The sequence below is a fragment of the Pungitius pungitius genome, chromosome 8 (assembly GCF_949316345.1).
Source record: "Pungitius pungitius chromosome 8, fPunPun2.1, whole genome shotgun sequence".
Taxonomy (NCBI): Eukaryota; Metazoa; Chordata; class Actinopteri; order Perciformes; family Gasterosteidae; genus Pungitius; species Pungitius pungitius.
Window position 1 is genome coordinate 2,950,463 of NC_084907.1, and position 17,062 is coordinate 2,967,524.

Consider the following 17,062-nt stretch of genomic DNA (forward strand, 5'->3'; position numbering starts at 1 on the left):
AAAATGACATCAAACACTAAATAAATGGCTTCACTTTCCAAATAAATCATAATTCTCCCAAAATCTTACCACTGAAAAAAACATTACTTGCGAGAATGATTAAAACAGAAGACACACACTTAACTTCAAAACCACCCACTAATCTCATTAGCTTGATTTCCGCTTCAGACTTTTGAAGACATGATTGTACATATGTTTAATTATGGATTTGGTCTCTGTCACCAACATTGTGCAGAAGGAACCAACAGGTGGGAGAATGGTGGTTGAAATGAGGGCGAAAAAAAAGACATAATAACGTTCCAGATTGTTTAATTTGAAAATAATATTTTTAAAAAGATTTGTGATACAGCTGATATGGCAGATAAACAGTATGTAGCTACCATACAACTGACTGTAAGTACATGCGTACGTACTATACTGTAATGGTAAAATATAATGATTCCATGATGTTTTATTAGATTAATGTCTAAAGCTAATCATGACTTTAATTCTGAGAAAGTTCCACAAAACCAGCTGTGTGGGAAGTATCGGAGCAAAAGAATCTCAGAGCACCTCTTCTCTTTGATCCCATTTGTCTTTGTATGACAGAAGGTGTGAATTCCTCCGGCCGAGTCCTAAATCTAATCCGACGTCTATTGTTAGTGCCTTGACTTTTCCCTCAGGTCTAGGACCTCTTTGCCTGTCTCCAGCATTTAGCATAACAAAAACAAGGTGTTAACCCTGTCAATGTATAAATATATCTGCGTTGCTCTCAATCATTAAGAAGCTTGCCACCGCCACTCGACGTGTAGCTGTTGTAGACATTCATGTAATTCTGGATACATCTTTTAACAGAAAATTGCTGCTATATTTGATAGTTGATGTGGCTTATTGGCTTACTAATCCAAAAAGCTCAAGTTTTTCTGAGGATAAAAACCTCCCGATCCCCCAAAAAAGGACCTCCTTTTGATTAAAAAATAAAACTTCCACGAGGAACAAGCCTCCGTGTCTTCGTCTGTCACTCCTTGGCTTTGTGTGTCCGTCGGCAGAACGTCCACTGATGTTCCACCGTGTTCTCATTGGCCCGCTCGCTCATGTGGTGGACACGTGTGTTGCGTATCGTGAACCCCTAGGGAAAAAAATGGAGGCAAAACTGAGTGTTATTATACTCATTATTTGAATATTTGAATTTACATTTTATTGTTATTTCGGTGGTGAAAAGTATAAGCAAAAAAAAACACAAACAGCTTTGGAGATGAAGTCCAGCAGATGGACGCGCAGGCTGACTTCCTGTTGGTGGTCACATGGTCCGAAGGTGAAGGACACCTGGAAGTCTCTGGTGTCCATCATGTGTTTATTCCACTTTGTGAAACTGCTGGAAATGGACTCCAACACTGCAGGGACCTAAAAAAAGAAGAGTCACGTGACTGCCGGTTGTTACTAGATGGAACCTTAAAAACGGCATCCTATCCTGACCTTGAGCATTTAAGGACCATGCCTGACCTCAAAGGAACCGTGTGTAACATTTAAGGGGTTTTATTTATTGGCAAGAATGGAATATTATATTTGTTTTACTATGTTTTAATTAGTGAAATGGTGATTTTTGTGATTCTTTAGTTCTCTTCCACAGAGTCCACTGGATACATTTAAACATTCAAGGTCAGTGCCTAAACATAACTGCTCAAGGTCAATGCATAAACTTAAATGTCCCAGGAAAATTCTTAAAATGAACCATTAAGATTATAATGCCTGACCTTAACCATCATAGGATAATGCCTTAATTTAACCATTCAAGGTCAATGCCTAAACCTGACCAGTGCATACATTAAATAATTATTAACTTTAACTCTCTTAACGTCCAACCATTCAGGGTCATCAGTCAATAGCCTGGCCGCTTCCTGCACTTGCTGTATTTACTACACAGACCTTAGTGGTGATAGTGAGCTGGGTGATGATGACTGCGACGGGGTTGGAGTACTTGGACAGCTTCCTGGTGCTGGACAGCTCCACCACCTCCTCGTAGCTATCAGTGGGGTAGGGCAGCAGGGGTTTGGGGTCTCCCAGACACTGAATCAGGGGCTCAATCTGATAAAAGTCGGCCTCCTTCCTGAGCAGCTCGGCCTCCTTGAAGTCGCACGGCAGCGTCAGCTCAGCCGTCCGCAGGAAGTTGAGGATGTAGCTGAAGCAGCAGAAAAGAAGACCGGATGAGTCACGACTGAGCTGAGCTTTCTGTATGGAATTCTGTAAGGTTTGTTTCAGTTTTTCTGACGCCCAACTTCCATCTTTGTTCTCAACATTTGATCACCCTCCTCCCTTTATTGGGGGGGGGGGGACAAGGCTTTTTTGTTTGTCTTCGATTTTTCATATTATCTGCGAATCAAACAAAAACACCTAAATCATCTCTGAATACTACTGCAACAACTTTTCAGAAAACGAAGCCAATGCCAAAGTTTCTTAAACTTGCATTCTCTCTACTGACCACCGGGGGGCGACTCCACTGGCTGTCTATGACAAAATTACTCAACTTCTCTTTTGATTTTTTCCCTTTGTAAACATGGGTTTATGGTCTCAATCTCTCTCAAAAAATAAAAGAGAATGTTAGCCGGCTATTAGGAGCAAAACCCGCCTGTCACTACCTGATGATGTCATGGAAATTATGCAAAAGGGTGAATCCGTTTGATCAGCTGCTCGCTCACCGGAACAGCGGGCCGTCGCGGTCGATGAAGTAGTTTCCGTGAGCGTCCCTGGCCGTGGGGAGGTCTCCTCCGATCATGGCACCCAGCATGGAGTCAGGGTAACGCAGCAGCGTGGACAGAGACGTGCTGTACACACAGCCGCCCACATTCAGAGTCACCAGCTCCCCCATCTGGACAAGGTAGGAACAGCAGTGAGGACACATCTGTGGATTTGAACTTGGACGGTGGATTTCTGGAGTCCAGCAGGGGTGACAGAAGTGATGACATCACACATAATGCAGCCCGTTTGTTTTTCCAAATGGACCACATTGAAATATAAAATGTAGATTTCATGACAAAAAATTATATAATGTAATTATATGTAGGATATGTAGAATTATTTGGACAGAAACTGACTTAATTGTGCAGACTTGTTTGTGATGTGACCCATCCACATTAAAGGTACTACATGTCTTAATGACATTACACATTTCTAACTACAACCACTAGACCCGTCGCGGAGCTAAAGCAAAGAGAAGACCCTTTTGAGGAGAAACCTGGGGGACTGCGTCTGATATTTGAAAGTCCAAGAAACAAGACTGTGCTAACAGAGGTAACAGCGGTAACACCCACATACCATGTGACCCAGGTCTCCATTCTTTATATGCAGCCCCTCGACTGGCTGAATGTGTTGTTCCTCTTCAGGGTCAGACTGTTGAGAATGTTTATTCCAACACCTGCAACAAGAGGTGAGATGGTTGCCGCGGAGATCAACTAAAATGTGAAGCGGTTCAGTTAGAGAAAATTTCTGTATGTGACTACTAGTGTGAATAAATAGAGGAATAGAGTTGTATCAACATCTGCATGTAATCAATACACGACTAAAAAAATCAAAGGAACTCAGTACGATTCTACTCCGTTGACAATAACGTAACAAAACTGAACATATATGTGTGACTGCAAATATAAATAATGTTAATGTTAATTAATATCAATTAACTAAAGTAGGGCTGCAATTTAAAAAAATAATTAAATGAAATGTGAACATTTCTGCATGTATGCATCAGAGCCGTTCTCCTCACATGGAGCAGCTCATTGCGCTTCATGATGGCGTTTCAACGGGTTCTGAGACACTGGTTTAGTGCTGCAGTGGGAAGTATGAACAGAAACGAGTCCGTCCACTCTGGATGAAATGCTCTACTGTCGCTGTCCATTTCTTCCTTATTTTTCTCACCCTCTCTTTCTCTCGCTTGCTCCGTCGCACTCGTTTTTTTCTCTAATTTTGCTATCTTTCTTTTCTCCCTAACATCTTTTTATTTGTAATTTGCCGCTATCTCTCTCGTGTGTCTGCAAGTATTGAGACGATATCATCGCCTGGAATGCAAAGACTTGATTGGTCGAGTGGTGTCATGTGGGATGGTTTAACTTGACTGCAATTGGTATGTGCTTTAAGCCACTACCATAAAGACGAGTAAAGCTGTGCGTGTGCTGTCACGTTTTTTAGCTTCTGGGTCCAGCCTGCAACTTTTCCACATTGTTTCCAGCAGAAGTTGCTTTCATCAAACAAGCTATAATAGGTGCTTCTCAAGAGGTACATCTCTGAATCGACACATAGGGAAGCTGTAATTAATGCCCCAAAAAAACAATTCATGGAAAAACATTGTCTTTCACACTTTCAACTCCGATTGACTTAAAATGTAACTCACATTTACATCTCAGTTTGCTCCCATTGGGGTCATTGAACACATTGCAGACAACGTGAACTTGTCGAACCAACCCAATATAAAGCTAGGTGTGGATAACTTAAGAAACTAGCAAGAGTATGCTACAATTTAGCAATTATCCAAACCAAAAACCCAGCCCAAACATTGCCAACTCTTTTCCAATGAGAGTAGCAAACAGCACTTGATCCAGAAAGACGCCAAGTTGAAAACACTAAAATCTGCACGATAAAGGTTTATTTTTACTGCGGCCCTCATCAGTAATGGATGCAGAGAAAGTTTGCCAGCTGATTGATTGATTGATCGACAGATAGGTAATATACTTCCACTGGTCACGATAAACAAAGGCACTTTTATTTCTATTTTTTCGTCTTTGAACTTTTGCTTCACTACATGTCTGAGGAAACATAGTTACTTTTCACAACACTAAATGATAATAACACTGATTTATTTGCTGATTCACAATCCTAATACAAAATATGATCGAGGAATTCCTTGTTATTACTATTGAATAAGTTACTACGTTGTTGTTAGATACGCAGTTCACATTAAATCCACAGAGGCAACAATAATAATGGTAATAATAGAATGATTCATATTAATATATTACTGCATAATGAGGAGCATTTTACTTTTGGTAATCTCTTAAAAAGTGCATATATGTTTATGTATTATCTTTGAATACAGGACTTATTATTGTTAATTTCTACATTGTTTTATTGGCGCTTTTACCCAAATCAAAAATAAGAGTGAGTTTCCTTTTCCACTGATCATATTCAGTGATTTAAATCTGGTGTTTTTAAACTATTTTTTGCTAAATATTGTTGGATTGAATGGGCACTTGCTGTCTCAACGTTAGCTGCCGTGTAGCGTCGGTTACCTTGTTAGCTAGTTAGCATGATGGCTGTTAAAGACGTCACATCGGTCTAAAGAAAAGACTGTGGAATCTATGCGGTCTTACCGGTAACTGCTGAATCACTGCTTCAACACGACCCACGGGTAGAGTGATAAAATCCTAACTAGCTAAATTAAACTAAATAATTTCATCCATCAGTTATAGTTCTGTGTCGCATCCAACGAATACTAGTAGACTTCCGGCGGGGCCTGTCAAAATAAGTGCTCGTGAAATAAGAGTCGTTATTGTCAATACACAGCCACACAACTTGAATACATGTGATTTAATACACATATACTAATCATTCATTGAATCACATGTATTCAAGTAAATTAAATTACATTTAAATGTACTAGAGTATTAATACAAAATACAAATCTATAATTTACACGATTCCAATATGGGCTGACTAATTTCATTAAGTACATATTTCTACCAATAATCTGGTTCTTAGAAATACCACGTCTTCCTAAATATATGTGTTGTGGCGTAACTTACTGGTAGTTTTCGTATATATTGAAACACAACAATTGTTTTCACAAAAATATAGATTCCTGAACATGAAAGTCTAAAAGATATATCAGACGTAACCAAATAATAATTTGAGCAGGTGAAGACCACCGGTCCTTTCAATGAACAGTAGAGAGATGTAATACTTACCTCCGGCCACCAGGGGCGCCATCAGCCTGTCGCCTGCCATAAACACGGATACTTCCTTGTTTAATGGTGGCCGCATCCGGTTGGGTTACACCTGGGCGAAAACGGTCTCCTTTGCGTTATATTATTCATCAAACTTTACTTAACTTTCGGCGTAAAGCTTCTAGTTTTACCCCGAAAGATCAAGCCGGAAGTCCTGTTTATTAATTTGCATTCTGGCGCTGTTAGCTTGAGCCCGTTATCCTGCTCCTCCGTGAAACAGCGATGCCCGCTGCCAGAGTTTTTCTCTTCTCTTCGTAATTCGCCTGAAAGACGGAGGCTCTTGGTTTGTCATGACGAGCGAAGACACCGACACCAACATGGGGGCAGTTGATGAAACTAGTCCGGCGGAGCACGACTATGCCCACGCCGCGGCCAATAACTCGACATCCACCGAGGCGACGTCCCCCTCCGTTACCCCGGCTACCGACGGCGGAGTCATCCCGCGAGAAAGCCCAACGGCGGACGCGGGGGCGTCTGTCCCGCCGCGGACCGAAGGGGACACCCGCAAGAGCCCCGCGAGACGACGCGGCCCCCGGCGTCACAAGCAGCCGGAGGACACAACCTGCTGCACCTGCAAGGTCGCGTTCGAGCGGCGCGGCCGCGGCTTCAACCGCAGGGCGGTGTTCACCTTCACCAACCCGGAGACGGTGCACTGGGTTTTCCCGGACAGCGCGGCGCAGGACAGGTCCTTCCTGTGCGAGACGTGCGCCCAGGTCATCAGGAACACCGGCAAACGCAAGCAGTGCAGCAAGCGCACTGTTTGGCTGAAGCCGGTGCAACAGGTGAGTGGCACGCGGTGACACCGGTGACGGTGTCCTATTCAGAAAGTTGCACTAATGATATACCAGTTAACGCATCATGTCCGACGCCGATACGGTGGCGTCGCTTTAAGTGCGTTGGCGGGTTTTAACGTTGGTGATCCTCGCACAGCCGGAGGGGAAAGACAAGAAGAAGAAGAAAAAGAGAACCATGGGCAAGAAGAGCAAAGCAGCGATGCTGGTGAGCAAGTCCAGCTACAAGGCAGCTTTCAAAATGCTGTGGTCCAGCAAAGGCGCCCGGAAGAACATGATGGAGTTCTGGACCAAACAATTGAAACAAGAGGTGAGGACAGAAGCTCCTCCTGGTTGAAGAGTCAATCAGGACGAACACATCTCAGGGCAGGTGCGTCTTTTAATCTGGTGTGTAATCCTGGCATGCGTTGTCTCCCTCCTCCTCCCCCCGGCGGCGGTGGTGCAGATGAAGGCGTTGACTCGACACACGGACAGTCCCTTCAAACAGAAGGTGTCGAGCATGAACCCGCTGTCGTCCTTCCCCTGGCGGCGCTGCCTGAGCTGGGCCCAGGACAAAGCTCCCCTCGTGACCTCCTGCCTCACCTCCCTGTTCCCCGACATTAACTCTCTCTTCAAGAGCAGCCAGTAAGTCTGCGTCCTGCTGATGACCTCCTCTGGGGTTCAAATGTAACCACGTGTGTGCCGGGCGATGATGAGCGTCCGTTTGTTTGTGTGGCAGCCAGATGTCGGAGGAGATGGCCGAGACGCTTGTGACGCGCCGGGTCGTGTTGGCGCTCTCCATCCCGCTCTTCACCAGGAACATCTGGAAGAACAACTTCCTGCAGGCCGCTCTTGGGGCAGAGCTCCGCATGCAGGGGTGCTCCTGCCCCGCCCTGGACATCCTCAACACCATGGGACTGTGTCAGACCAGAGACACCGTCAGGTCGGTGCTGTTCAAGCTCCAAAATGGCAAGAAGACAGTGAGTATCAGAAGCGCTTTTCATGTGTCTGCATGGTTCAAAATTGTATAAAGAACGATGATATACATCTATTATCAATAAAGTAGTGAGTACTATGTTACACTTACATAGTGCAAAATATAATAGCATCAAGACTTTGGTAAATATAGTAGAGAGAGAAAAAGTAGTTCCAACTTTGATTTGCTCCCAACAGCAAACACTGAACGGACGACAGAGGATTCTATTCGAGCAGATAAAGGAAGAACATATGATGTATGTGGACGAAGGCAATATTGAGGAGGAGGAGGAAGTGGTGGTTGAGGAGGAGGAGGAGGAGGAGGAAGAAGAAGAAGAGGAGGATCAGGAAGAGGGAGAAGAAGACGACGATGACAAGGAGGGGGACGAGGACGAGGAGGAGGAGGGGGAAGACGAGGAAGGGGAGAAGGAGGTGGATCAGGAGGAAGACGACGGCAATATGGAAGAGGTGGAAGAGGAGGAAGTGCAGGACGAAATGCTGGAGGAGGCAGAGGAGGTTCAAGCAGTTGAGGAGAAGAGGGGGAGGAAGAGGAAGGAGAGAGGGATGGTGAAGGTGAAGGAGGAAGAGGATGGAGGGCTTGATCAGCAGCAGAAGAAGAGGCGCGTGGTGGTGGTGAGGCTCGGCCTTCTCAAGGGCCACTCGGAGGTTGGTCGATCCGACCTGTCGGCTCCATGAGACTGCATAGACCCAACGGGCCCCGCGTCCAATCAGAGAAGGATACAGGTCCTGTCATCTGATGCTGAACAGGATTCTAGGAATAGTTGGAGAACAATAACTGGAGGAAAACTTACTTTAAATTTATATTTTGTCATCAAATAAAAAAAAGCTTCATTTTGAGGTAGAAGTGAGTGCATTTGATTCCAGAAAAGCCTCACAAACATGAAGAAACACAAACATGTGCCCTGAGACAACGCTGATAGCTGATTGGTCGGCATCGTTTTTTGACCCCGATAAATTAGTCTCTTGTGTTGGTTGAGTCGCAAAATTCGCAAACTTCCTCCTTTGTTCCACACATGATGGTAACAGCTATTGCGCAGTTTGGTACAAATATTTCAGACACGAGTGACTACTGAAATAAATCCCACATTTGCTGCAAATATATAACCACTTCATTTAATTTAAGATAAAAGGGGAAAAAATAGGGTAAAGTGGAAATTCTTGCAAGATTTTCACAGCGATGATTTGATCTTTCCAGAAAGAGGTTGACTGTCTTCCTAATGTACAAAATGCTTGTGGTATTCAACTGAAATAAACACAACCCTTTTAGGGTGAAATGTTGTACGAGGGGGAGAAGAAGCCAAATATTTGGCTCCAGGAGCAGACCCCCAAACAGACGTCGCCAACGTGTTACGCCGCTAGACGTTTAAATATGTGACAGATTAGCAGCAGGAGGCCGCTCTGTTTGTAACATCTGCAGCTCTCAGAGGTCAGAGTTCATCAGCTTTATGACGTCACAGGAACACAGCGTGGTTTGAGTTCCTGACTGGAAGGAAGCTGCATTTTGTAAATGTTTTTGTTTTTTTTACAGAAATCCCGTTGGGCTTATGGTTAAAAATATTGCACATATATCACACAAACTATAAAGAATAACCTTTAAAACAGGCTTCCAAATGTCTCGCTTTCAGAAACAAAGAATTCTTACTTCTGAAAGGGTCCAGTCATGTATTTCTTTTGTTTTTACAGTTGACTGCTATTTACAAGTCTGACAACTGGTAACAACGGTAACCATGGCGACAACTGGTAACTCCAGCAGGACATGAACGCAGCATGAGAGCAATGTTAAGAAAAGCAAATTATTCAATAGATAAATTAATCTTTTTTTTGATCTCGAACACCATGAATGTATTTTTAAAGATATTTTTAATGGTCCATCATTTACTAATAATTTAATTGGAAGAACTTCATAATCCGGCAGTGGTTATATAGAAAATATAGATTGTGTGGCAGAATCTTTTAGTCACAGCTCAGCAGCAGCTCAAGAAGTTTGTCTCCAGATTTATGGAGCGCAACGTAGTTACTACCAGATACATCGTTTCTTTCCATTAAAATAAAAAGTGCTTTAAAATCCTGTTCTTCATTTCTTCACTGAATAATTCCATTCATTGTAAAACTGCAGATTTCTGACTTCTGACTTTTTTGATGAAATTTAATCAAGAGACGCTGTAATAGTTATTTTTTAAATGTTTTGGGTTGAGGACAGACAAGTCTGATGAAGATTGTTAATAGTTAATAAACGTTTACGGCTTTACCTGCCTCCTTTTAGGTGATTTGTTTGTTTGCTTGCTTGCTTTTAGAATGAATCCAGACTTAGAACAAAATTCCTGCATCGGGAGAAATGTTTTTTCAGTGTAGGGCTTAACTGGGAGAATTCACTCCAGGATTTAAGATATAAGAACAAAGCAGCGCGAAGCAGTGAAAGGTTTTTATTTCTGTAACAGAGTAACTTACAAAAACAAAGGAAAGCTGCTGCAGCTACAATAAATATTCCCCAACCGCGATGCACCTCCAGCCCTCAGGCCGCCTCGCTCCTCCCCAGCGAGGACTTCACTCACCCAGTACAGTGTCCTTTGGTGGTTAGAAATATACAGGGGGGTTTATTAACAACAAAACTACTCGGAATTTTTAAAAAAAACCACATTTGAATCCTCCTGCAAGTCTAAATACAAGAACACGCAGGAACAAACTCAAAGGGGTTTTGTTGTTACCAAACCTCTCCGGATTAACAGAAAAAAAGCCTACAGGAATACAGCCACTTTTATTTTGAAGGGGAGAAAAAGGAGACAGAGCAGCCAGAGCGTCGCACACAGAGTTCACCCCGTCTTCGGGACTAATGGAGGCAGCGACTCCACTGAACCCTGCGTGTCCCCCGCTCTGGCGGCCAATACACAGCTGTGCGCTTCATTGAACCAACATCTGGCAAAAACCGTTACAATAAGGAGTTCTTTTTTTTCTTCTCCTTGTTAGATAAAGATTAAATTTAACCAAGAGACGCTGAAATAAAGTTGTGCGCTTCATTGAACCAACATCTGGCAAAAACCGTTACAATAAGGAGTTCTTTTTTTCTTAAAGGAACCGTTTGGCTGTATTTACACTTGGTTCATATGTTTTACCGCACAATGCTTCCACCGTCTGTGTGTGCGTGTTTGTGTGTGTGTGTTTCAGACGTTGAGGGTCTTCTTGATGGAGGCGATGATGTCTTTGATCTGCGGCAGGCTGTTGTCCTCCAGGATCTTAGCGTACGGCATCGGGATGTCGACGCCCGTCACCCTGGTGGCCGGAGCGTCCAGGAAGTTGAAGGCTGGACCTGAAAAACGCAAACAGGAGGTTAAGCGTTCTATTTCAGTGGAAGTTTATGTTTAGAATTATCAAGAATAATCATTTAAGTCATTGAAATTGTTTAAAAAAAACTCAAACTGGATTTGTGTGCCAAATAAATACCAGTATAATTCAACGCACCAAACTTTTACATATGTACATTGGTTTTTATTTTAATCAAAAGTTTAGTTGCGTCACAGAACGTCTCAATGATGAAAAAGAGAAGCCTTGACTTTCCCAGGTCAAAAGAATGACCCTGAAGGCCTCGTACTCTCACCTTCCATGACCATGGCGCAGATCTCCGCTCCGACACCAAACTGAGGCCAGCCGCCCTCCACCGTCACCAGGTGGCTGGTCTTCATCACGCTGGCCTCGATGGTCTCCACGTCCAGAGGGCGGATGGTGCGCAGGTTGATCACCTGACACACACACACACACACACACAGGAAGAAGTTAACCGGCTGTCCACTCTTCTTAAGTCATCCGTGTGGGATTTGAACAGGCGCGTTCCTTCCTCTACCTCGCACTCGACCCCCTCCTTGGCGAGGACGGCGGCGGCGTCGAGGCAGTGACTGACGTACCGAGAGTGAGTGACCACCGTGACGTGAGTGCCTGAAACGCGGGGGAGAGGAGGAAGAGAATTAGAAGAAGCAGTTCCTTCAAACATCTTCATGCTCTGTTTTGTATTTCATCAACAAATGGAACCTTTGCTCCTCGTAGGATCTGATTTATGAAAGTTAAACGTAAAGCGCCCGTCACGTGACCGCGAACGACGTCAACCCCTGACTTCGCCAGTGATTTTTCCTCCAATTGCATTTTCCGCAGCTAAGCCACATTCATCACATCGCGAGTCTCACCTTGCCTCTCGACCTTGGCTTTGCCGATGGGAATCGTGAAGTCTTTGGACTGCGACTCCTCAGACATCTCGAAGGGAACGCCGTACATCAGCTCGTTCTCCAGGAACACCACTGCAACACACACAATTATGAGAAGCTGCAAACTGACTTCTTGCCACGCACAACAAAAATCGTACCGCATCCCACGCCGCGGGATGAGTTCAAAGCGCCGCCCTGAGGCGGCTCGTCTCACCGGGGTTGTCGTCTCTGATGGCGGATTTCAGGAGACCTTTAGCATCTTCTGCGCTCCAGGGACTCACAACTTTCAGACCTGGACAGTGAGCGTACCTGCAGACAGAAAGAATTCACACTGAAACCGCCACCACGCACTTTGACTGCTTGCCTTCATCTCAGCTGTTAACTTGTTTTATTAAAAGCACAAAAGTCCGTTATGAAGACAGTGACAGAAAGGACAGGGTGAAAGTGAAAGTGAACGCACCACGCGGCGAAGCACTGAGAGTGCTGAGCGCCGACGCCCGCCGACGCTCCGTTGGGTCCCCTGAAGACGATGGGCACCGACTGCCGGCCGGCCGACATGTAGCAGGTCTTAGCAGCAGAGTTGATGACCTGGTCGATGGCTTGCATGGAGAAGTTAAAGGTCATGAACTCGCAGATGGGTCTCAGGCCGGCCTGCAGGGGGACAGGACGTTTAATGTGAGCGAGAGCCGCTGGGGGGGGGTTTAAACAAATAGAAACGTAGTCCACAGAGGAGACATGGATCCTTCCCCAGAGACTTCCGGATCCACCCTGTCCCACATCAACACCAGGCAAGATGTCTGGCTCTGCCATCGTAGTGTGAGACCGATTAGAACACAATCTGATGAGCAGCTGGCATGTCGCGTGATAATGCTGTTTTACTGCTACAGATTCACGTGTGTTCTGTCGATGTGTTACCATGGGAACGGACACAGACTCACCATGGCGGCTCCCACTGCGATGCCGGTGAAGCCCATCTGCACCAGAGAGGGAGAGGAGACGTTAACCGGCTGTTTGGGTCATGAAGCTGATTCACAGAGTCGAGAGTCTCACCTCGGTGATCGGAGTGTCGATGATGCGTTTGTCTCCGTACTTCTTCCACAGACCCCTGCTCACCTGCACAGAGGGAGGATTGACTTTCTTATTTATTTATTTGTTATTAATGAACGAAATTATGGACATAAATAAACAGTAGTTTTCTTAGTAGTTTTTCAGCAAACAGGCTAAAATGACAGACACCGAGTGCAAAACGCTTCCTTAAAACACTACGTTTATTCATCACACTTTTCTCCTAAATGCAGACCGTCCCTATATGTGTGTCACAGCCTCGGCGTGAAGCAGAGAAGTGACCACAACAAGCCACACGATTAGACGGGCGAGTGCGATGTTTCGATAGAACACCGAACCGTCTCCATGAACCCTCGCCCGCGCTCTCCGCCCCTCACCTTGTAGGCTCCGTCGTACTGAGCCACCTCCTCGCCCAACAGGAACACCCGCTCGTCCCTCTCCAGCTCCTCGTCCATGGCCTGGTTCAAGGCGTCCCGGACCATCATCTAACAACCAGCACAGCGGTCAGTACCGACGGTAAAGAATCACCCATCCTGATGATTATGGTCCGTTTACGAGTTAATTCGGCTTTCTACAGAATTGATTATTATTATTATTGAACATTCATTTCTACATTATGTACAGTATTGGTAGATCAATTAAGGGCGCTCTGACAGTATTAGTAATAATAATGATTGTTATTGCATCAAAAGATCACTTTTGATTTCAAAGTTTGGATTTGCTCATATGGCTGTAAACTGAATAATTTGGGGGGTTTTGATTGCACAGCATCAGCTTTCATCTCTTTGTTAATAACGTGTGGAATGTTTGTTTATTTTTTGCAGTGTGTTTAATTTGGAAAACGTCATTACAATTCAACATCACAAACTACTGACTCCAAAATATGGAAGTAAATCTGTGCCATCGGGGGTTGAAATAAAAAGTTGATTGAATTTCTAGCACTGAATATTTATGCATTGAAATTATGTACCTGAATGTTTTTCAACATTAAAACACCGCAAAAAAATTCAACCTAAAAAAAAAAAAATGTTGAAATATTCGAAATGGAGGCTACAATATTCAACCGCAAAAAATTCAACCTTGGCACACCAATATGCGGAGGCTACAATATTCAACCCAAATAAATTCAACCTTGGCACACCAACATCCGGGACACTAAGGAGGAGCAATCGATTCTAGATTCAAGATCAGTAGCGTGCGTCAAGCTGAAGGAGCGAGCACCCAAAACACCTTCGGCTTCGGATTGTATCCATGTCCAATAATAACGGGACTTTAACTCTTCTTCATGCCATCAGTGTGGCAACGTATGAAGAAATACATAAAAGAACATATAATGTTCACCCTAAACCAAAACGTTTGCTTGCCACTGACGATATACAACTCTATTAAATTATACAAATCAACTGAAATCGATTAAGCTCGGTTGGCCGAGTGGGTAGCACAGCCGCTCTGTGGCACTACGTTATTTTGCGCGACACGGTTCGAATCCCGGTTGTGGCGGACTTTTAATAAATGTTCTTTTATGTATTTCTTCATACGTGGCAGTGACGTAGTGCTCACTTATACAATCGTAATCGCTGCAATGGATATGGGATGCATTTTTGAACATTTTCAGAACAATATGTTTGCAAATGTGTGACGACTCAAGTGACGGAGGCAGACAACACCTGCCTGCCGGGGGGAAACAAACACGCACCCGTAGCCAAACCATTAGGTTCAAAAACCAGTAGGCACGTAACACCGGGGGAAAACAAACACGCACCCGTAGCCAAACCAGTAGTTCAAAAACCAGTAGGCACGTAACACCGTCACTGAAAAATGGGTTCTCGTTTCAGACTTTACGAGCAAATACAGGATCCCTTTGAGATAAATTCTAAAGCCTCGCATTAAGACGTACATCCCTTTATGTAAGACTCTGCGCTACTTGCAGGTCGCTGTGTTGTGCCAGATCCTCAATAAAGTTTACCCATGGTCATGAAGACTCATTTAACGTTACGTGGACTTTGAATGTCGCTTAATACCCAACTGAGATCGGCTTGTGCCGCTGTGAAAAAGGATCCTTCCACCGACGCTACTGCGGTTATTCCTGCATGTCCTGTCGGGTTTATGCGTCTGCGCGCTCCGTTAAAGCCGCTGCCGCTGCCCCCCCCCCCCCCCCCCCCACTACGATACAGCGGCTCATCTGCCTCTTCAAGCGCGTTCCTGGTTTTCAAAACTCCGCCAATCACTCCTAACAGCTTGTCGAAGGATCTCAGCATCATTAAATGAATTCAAAACTAGAAGAAGAGGCGTATTGTGAGCGGCTGTACGCTCTCGTTTAACTTCCGCTTAGTTCATGTCCAACACAGTCTGTTAATGTACAAATGTCAGCTGTCTATTACGGAATCTTACAGACACAAACCACACTGATGACATGAAGAAGAGTTAAAGTCCCGTTATTATTGGACATGGATACAATCCGAAGCCGAAGGTGTTTTGGGTGCTCGCTCCTTTAGCTTGACGCACGCTACTGATCTTGAATCTAGAATCGATTGCTCCTCCTTAGTGTCCCGGATGTTGGTGTGCCAAGGTTGAATTTATTTGGGTTGAATATTGTAGCCTCCGCATATTGGTGTGCCAAGGTTGAATTTTTTGCGGTTGAATATTGTAGCCTCCATTTCGAATATTTCAACATTTTTTTTTTTTAGGTTGAATTTTTTTGCGGTGTTTTAATGTTGAAAAACATTCAGGTACATAATTTCAATGCATAAATATTCAGTGCTAGAAATTCAATCAACTTTTTATTTCAACCCCCGATGGCACAGATTTACTTCCATACCAAAAATGTGAAGTTCAACCATACTGAATAAACCTTTACAACTTTCTAAATCTTAATGTTAATAAAAGAGTAATTAGGATGCCAATTCTGTTTTAAGAGAATTTAACTTTAACTACACCAATTCGTATGTCAGAGCAGCACAAGGGCAGAAAGGCAGCAAAGTTACAGATAATGATGTGACATCTTGGCTCGGTGACGGTGATACCATTAAGCATAAAGATAGAGGAGGTGAAACTCTGAAACTACTGACAATAACAACTGTCACCTAAATGTTGTCAATAAAACGGCATAAAACCAAGAGACAGCAAGAGTGTTAGCAGAAGCTAAAGCTAGCATGCTAACTTAGCTGTTAGCACTGACCTGCGCAGAAGCCGGGGCACTCTTATGAAATCCTCGCTGCCCCAGAGTGGAAACGGCATTCTGTAGAGAAGACAGAGAGACACCATTACTGATGCTATTAGTCTATAAACTCAGAGTAAACGTTTACGAATAATGTCATACCTTTCCTGAGCGGAGAAAGCATCTTACGGAGGCCGCCATGTTCAATCTGTCCTCTGGCAGAGAGAAGGCGGGGACTGTACGTAGGTCAGGACGTTTCAACCAATCAGATATGCAGTTCGGAAGTCGAGCGGAATCTGTCATAAAGAATGAGCCAATCACAACGATTCAGCTGAGATGGAGGCGGGAGGAACACCGAGAGTGAAAAAAAGAATCCAAGGACACCTCTCTGTCATTAAGTATGGAAGACCAAAGATGCAGGATTAATAATAAATCAAATTGGGTAAACAAAAAATGTGAAAGTCACAGGACAAAACAAATGAATGTGGGACATTAAATAAATCAGATACAGTGTGACAACAGGAGATGGTAAATATTTTCATACAATTAAATATTTTTAAGGATTATAATTCTTGCTTCATGCATTTATTTCTCGTTCAACTACTTGATGAACAACTACTTGATGAACAATGTCCAACATAGTGGATAAAAATAGTTCATCTGGACATTTACTGAATATTTGTTTCTATCACCCGTATCGTTAGGCTAAATGTTTGTCTGTAAATAACCAACTTGTTCAGTTTCTTTCATTTTGTATATTTCATTAGGTTTTTTTCTGGTGGCATGATATTTTCACTTTCTTGCCCTGTCCTTTCCTCGTGCAAGACTACCTTCACCCTTCCAGTAACCTGGATTGTGTCCCTGGGCCAGGCGCGCCAAATGAACTGTGCAAAAACAAAGTACAGTATTTAATCA

At 43.9% G+C, this 17,062-nt stretch overlaps 3 protein-coding genes across 3 annotated transcripts; 1 reads left to right on the forward strand and 2 right to left on the reverse strand.

Annotated features, from left to right (window-relative positions):
* Positions 1-292: 292 nt before the first annotated feature.
* On the reverse strand, positions 293-5,518 carry kctd6a (potassium channel tetramerization domain containing 6a). The gene is made up of 6 exons (XM_037491302.2): positions 5,337-5,518; positions 3,292-3,391; positions 2,676-2,845; positions 1,906-2,158; positions 1,225-1,383; positions 293-1,108 (listed from the first exon to the last, which is right to left on the reverse strand). Exons 2-6 carry the CDS (start codon positions 3,292-3,294, stop codon positions 998-1,000), a joined length of 696 nt encoding a protein of 231 aa, XP_037347199.1. The 5' UTR covers positions 3,295-3,391; positions 5,337-5,518; the 3' UTR covers positions 293-997.
* A 446-nt stretch (positions 5,519-5,964) lies between these two features.
* On the forward strand, positions 5,965-9,983 carry LOC119230212 (uncharacterized). The gene is made up of 5 exons (XM_037491297.2): positions 5,965-6,751; positions 6,900-7,070; positions 7,206-7,384; positions 7,479-7,719; positions 7,913-9,983. Exons 1-5 carry the CDS (start codon positions 6,260-6,262, stop codon positions 8,408-8,410), a joined length of 1,581 nt encoding a protein of 526 aa, XP_037347194.2. The 5' UTR covers positions 5,965-6,259; the 3' UTR covers positions 8,411-9,983.
* Positions 9,984-10,142: 159 nt separating this feature from the next.
* Positions 10,143-16,428, reverse strand: pdhb (pyruvate dehydrogenase E1 subunit beta). Its single transcript, XM_037491300.2, has 11 exons — positions 16,310-16,428; positions 16,169-16,228; positions 13,368-13,475; positions 12,976-13,038; positions 12,864-12,899; positions 12,386-12,576; positions 12,140-12,234; positions 11,908-12,018; positions 11,571-11,662; positions 11,328-11,469; positions 10,143-11,039 (listed from the first exon to the last, which is right to left on the reverse strand). Exons 1-11 carry the CDS (start codon positions 16,346-16,348, stop codon positions 10,894-10,896), a joined length of 1,083 nt encoding a protein of 360 aa, XP_037347197.2. The 5' UTR covers positions 16,349-16,428; the 3' UTR covers positions 10,143-10,893.
* Between the last annotated feature and the right edge of the window lie 634 nt (positions 16,429-17,062).

Coding starts and splice junctions, on each gene's coding strand:
- LOC119230212 (XM_037491297.2), top strand. CDS start 6,260: ATGACGAGCGAAGACACCGACACCAACATGGGGGCAGTTGATGAAACT. Junction 7,071..7,205: donor CCAAACAATTGAAACAAGAG/GTGAGGACAGAA, acceptor GCGGTGGTGCAG/ATGAAGGCGTTGACTCGACA. Junction 7,385..7,478: donor TCTCTCTTCAAGAGCAGCCA/GTAAGTCTGCGT, acceptor TTTGTGTGGCAG/CCAGATGTCGGAGGAGATGG.
- kctd6a (XM_037491302.2), bottom strand. Junction 2,159..2,675: donor CGCGACGGCCCGCTGTTCCG/GTGAGCGAGCAG, acceptor CTGCTGCTTCAG/CTACATCCTCAACTTCCTGC. Junction 1,109..1,224: donor TGGACTTCATCTCCAAAGCT/GTTTGTGTTTTT, acceptor TTTTTTCCCTAG/GGGTTCACGATACGCAACAC.
- pdhb (XM_037491300.2), bottom strand. CDS start 16,348: ATGGCGGCCTCCGTAAGATGCTTTCTCCGCTCAGGAAAG. Junction 13,039..13,367: donor AGTACGACGGAGCCTACAAG/GTGAGGGGCGGA, acceptor CCCTCTGTGCAG/GTGAGCAGGGGTCTGTGGAA. Junction 11,470..11,570: donor AGGAGGGGGTCGAGTGCGAG/GTAGAGGAAGGA, acceptor TGTGTGTGTCAG/GTGATCAACCTGCGCACCAT.